The following is a 3,399-nucleotide window of genomic DNA, read 5'->3' as shown; positions in this document are numbered from 1 at the left end:
GAAGAATAAAAATGTCTGCCCTGGAACAGCTGCAATAATACTTTAGAATGCTGTAACACAAAAGATCTTTCTGCTGATAACAGACATGGAATAATTTATATCCATAGTATAAAAGCATGAAAAAAAACTAACAAGACCAGCTCTATACTATCAATTTTTAGATAAATGTCTGGGACTGGGAGTGACTGCAAGCACAAAAAGAGCGGATTTGGATGGAAACTTAAATGCTATTTTTGCTCTCCTACGACCTTGCTGGCCATACGGTCTATGAAGGTTCATTATCAGAACTGTAATTTGGTTACCACTACAACAGTTTCAGGCTTCCTAGCAGCAGCTTGCTGAAGCTGCTGAGGTTAAAGACAATTTTTTTTAAAGATATATGAATGATCATTAAACATGATTGTTAAAGAAGCAAACTGTCAAAGTTGTTTCATTTATTTCTTAATATCACAGCTGTACAATTTTCATACATACAGCAGGAAATGCACATTGGTTACACAATGGCATTTGGCTGCATTTCCAAGTATAATACAGTAAGTGCAACTCCACTTAAAAATGTACATTTATACAACTTAAACAAATTAAGGATTGCTACACTACTATCTGTGACAGTATAAAGCTTCATTTATGTTGTCTCATTACTAAACCACTTCCTGGTTAAATATAAAACATATTCAATCATTTTAAAATGGCCCTTGTGGTACGTGGCCAGCATATAAAATATCTGTTGTGTAAAATTTAACCATTAACTTTTTTTTTCTTTTAAAAATAATCCTCTAAGCCTATTTAAACATTTTCTATTGAACTGTTATACTGACACTTTGTAGCAGGAACCAAATTTTACTCTCCTTTTGTTTGCTCTTGCACTGCTCATCACCAAAAGAAGTTACATTTGTAATGTATTGCAGCTTTATTCAGATACAACCAGATGGCTAAACTATTTAACAATTTTGCTCAAAAGGTAAATAACATTTTTCAATAAAGGAAACAAAATTACATTTCAGAGATATTTGTCATCAAAATTTTAATGGGTAGAGTGCTACCAGCACTGAAGGAAAAAAGAAAAAAAAAAAAAAGTATTAATTTCTCTTTTAAGACCCACCTGAATATTCAGTTTAAACTCTTATAACTTTACTTTTTGGAATACACTGGTCCACAGACCACATTCTTGTTACAGTTTACCAAATGAAAAACAAAATTGCTTATTGCCGTCCCTATAACAGGAATGGTTCAGTTTTAAACCTCCTTTAAAAATATACATTTTACAATCCTTTCACCTCAACAAAGGTGACACTGACAATAAATACACTGGTTTGGTGGTTTTATTTTTCTTTGCTATGAAAAGTCTACAAACTACCTGTTGTAGGCCCTTTCTTTTTTAGACTTCTCCAATGCCTTGTCCATAGTTTTTTCATTTTCTCCTCTACATTTGGGGCAGTACCATTTGCCCTTTGGTTTATGATTGAGTCCCACGCAGGAGAAGTGAAACCACTCAATGGGGCACTCATCATTATCGCATCCTATCATTTCTCCATAGGAGACTTGGTTGCACAAGCAGTATGTTGGCTCGTTAGGGTCAATAGGAAGGTCTGGGGGAGAAGCTTCCCTCTCTGCTTTAGCCTTGGACCGTTTCTTCTTCTTGGACGTTTTTGCTTTCTTCTCCTTTGGAGTTCCTGAGGTGATGTCATCATGATCATGATTATTTGAAGCATTTTCTCGGTTCTCATTATTTCTTTGCCGCCTCGATCTCTTATTGTTGGGCTTTTCTGCCTGCGCGATTGTCTCATTCTTTGATTTATCTTGGCTGGCTTTTCCGCTGTTTCCAGTGGTATCGTTAGTCTCTTGACAAGTCTCAAACAGTTCCACATGGCTGTCCACTTGCCTGGTTCTGTTCTCAACGAGCTCCACCATCTGACTGACTATTTGGATCTTCTCATCCCCCAGTTCCTGACTCCGAATCAAGGCTCTCTGTATGCAGTGCAACATTCTTCTTTTCTGCACAGCATCTGTCTCTCGTTTAAATTTTTCATAGTAATCATCCAGGTCCTTCAGAATCTCTGCAAGGAAGAAATAAAAACTATAAATAATATTTTCAACAGAGGGAATGGTGAAACAAAGCCTTCCCATATTGTTCCTTCCACGCAACACCACCTTTTAGTAACCCTCAAAGCTGATCAAAGACAGATTCCCTGAAGCTGGTATCTGACAAGGGGATCATGACGCCAGTGGATTACTTTTGATCTACTCAGTCCCGCAAGAAGAGAATGCAAATGCTGATTTGGAAACAAAAAAAGTGACTAAGTGATTAAATATAATTTTATGTGTGTTGACAATTCTTCCCTTTAAACTTACCAGTAATCAACAACTACTAACTAAACAAATATATACACACCATCAAACATTCCAAAATTCACTGTAAAATTAGAGGGCAAACTCACAGATTGCCTTCCTGGACATTTTCTGTTTAACAACATTAATACTTTGAGTGAGAGACTGAGAGTGGGAGAGAGTAGGAGAGAAAGAAAGTACAAATCAGTGTAGAAATAAGATACTGCGTTAATAATCACTATCATACTTGACAGCTGATGCAGGAGAACTTCAAATGCACAGGGACAGACCATAAGCTATGGCAAGTTTCATCCAATATTGCTGAGTTGTTTTTGCTGAAAATGTGAGGCCACTTAAATCTCTAGGACTACAGAATTAGGATTATAATATCCAAAATGTCTAGATGATTTCCTCCTGATACTTTCTGTAAAATACCTGTTGCTTACTTTTTAAAACACAGACACATAATCTTCAAGTATTCCTGCAGAGAAGGAGAATGAAAAAGTTAGAAGATAACATTAAAGATGATATGCAAGAATTGGGGCAGCTAGAGCTTCCAGTTTAAAATGCTAACACAAAAAATATGTTAGATCTTGAACTGCAGCTGAAGGATTGTTCCAATAGTTTCTAAGAAAGAACAGAGCACAAAAATGTTCAAAGTTTCGAGAATGGTTCTAGAAACCTATTTTTAAGCAGATGTTTCTGAGTTTTACCGCAATACTCAAATCAACTCAAACATACGGGACACTCAGCATTTCCACATTAATTGTTCAAAAACATGCAGAATGTTTTTCCTGCAGAAAAACACGCAGAATGTCTTTCTTCACTGATTTTTCCCTTTCTCACAGCTTAGAGCATTCTGCCTTAGAGAAGCAAAATATACTGAGATATAAAGAGAAGCAAAATATACTGAGATATAAAATCTAACCTCAACTGACGTAACAGAAACCAGGATCCTTATATGTTCAAATGTTATTACCAAAACTTTTTCTAAATTTTTCTTTTTTAAATTAAGGGAATGTGATACATATGCAACTAATAGTTATCCTGTGATTTAAGTTTTGTCTTGCC

General features: G+C 35.7%; 1 protein-coding gene across 3 annotated transcripts; it reads right to left on the bottom strand.

The window, feature by feature from the left end:
* Nucleotides 1-419: 419 nt before the first annotated feature.
* On the bottom strand, nt 420-3,195 carry ING1 (inhibitor of growth family member 1). Of its 3 annotated transcripts, none has more exons than XM_026857150.1 (2): nt 2,152-3,195; nt 420-2,057 (listed from the first exon to the last, which is right to left on the bottom strand). In XM_026857150.1, exon 2 carries the CDS (start codon nt 1,984-1,986, stop codon nt 1,354-1,356), a length of 633 nt encoding a protein of 210 aa, XP_026712951.1. In that variant the 5' UTR covers nt 1,987-2,057; nt 2,152-3,195; the 3' UTR covers nt 420-1,353. The 3 variants fall into 3 exon arrangements, with proteins under 3 accessions (XP_026712951.1, XP_026712943.1, XP_026712936.1); XM_026857142.1 differs by having other exon boundaries at nt 2,167-3,195; XM_026857135.1 differs by lacking the exon at nt 2,152-3,195 and having other exon boundaries at nt 420-2,127.
* Nucleotides 3,196-3,399: the final 204 nt, after the last annotated feature.

Source organism: Athene cunicularia, assembly GCF_003259725.1.
Source record: "Athene cunicularia isolate RWA chromosome 1 unlocalized genomic scaffold, athCun1 chr1_part1, whole genome shotgun sequence".
NCBI lineage: Eukaryota > Metazoa > Chordata > Aves > Strigiformes > Strigidae > Athene > Athene cunicularia.
Note: the sequence above shows the minus strand (reverse complement) of the source record. Positions and strands in the feature narration are given on the sequence as shown.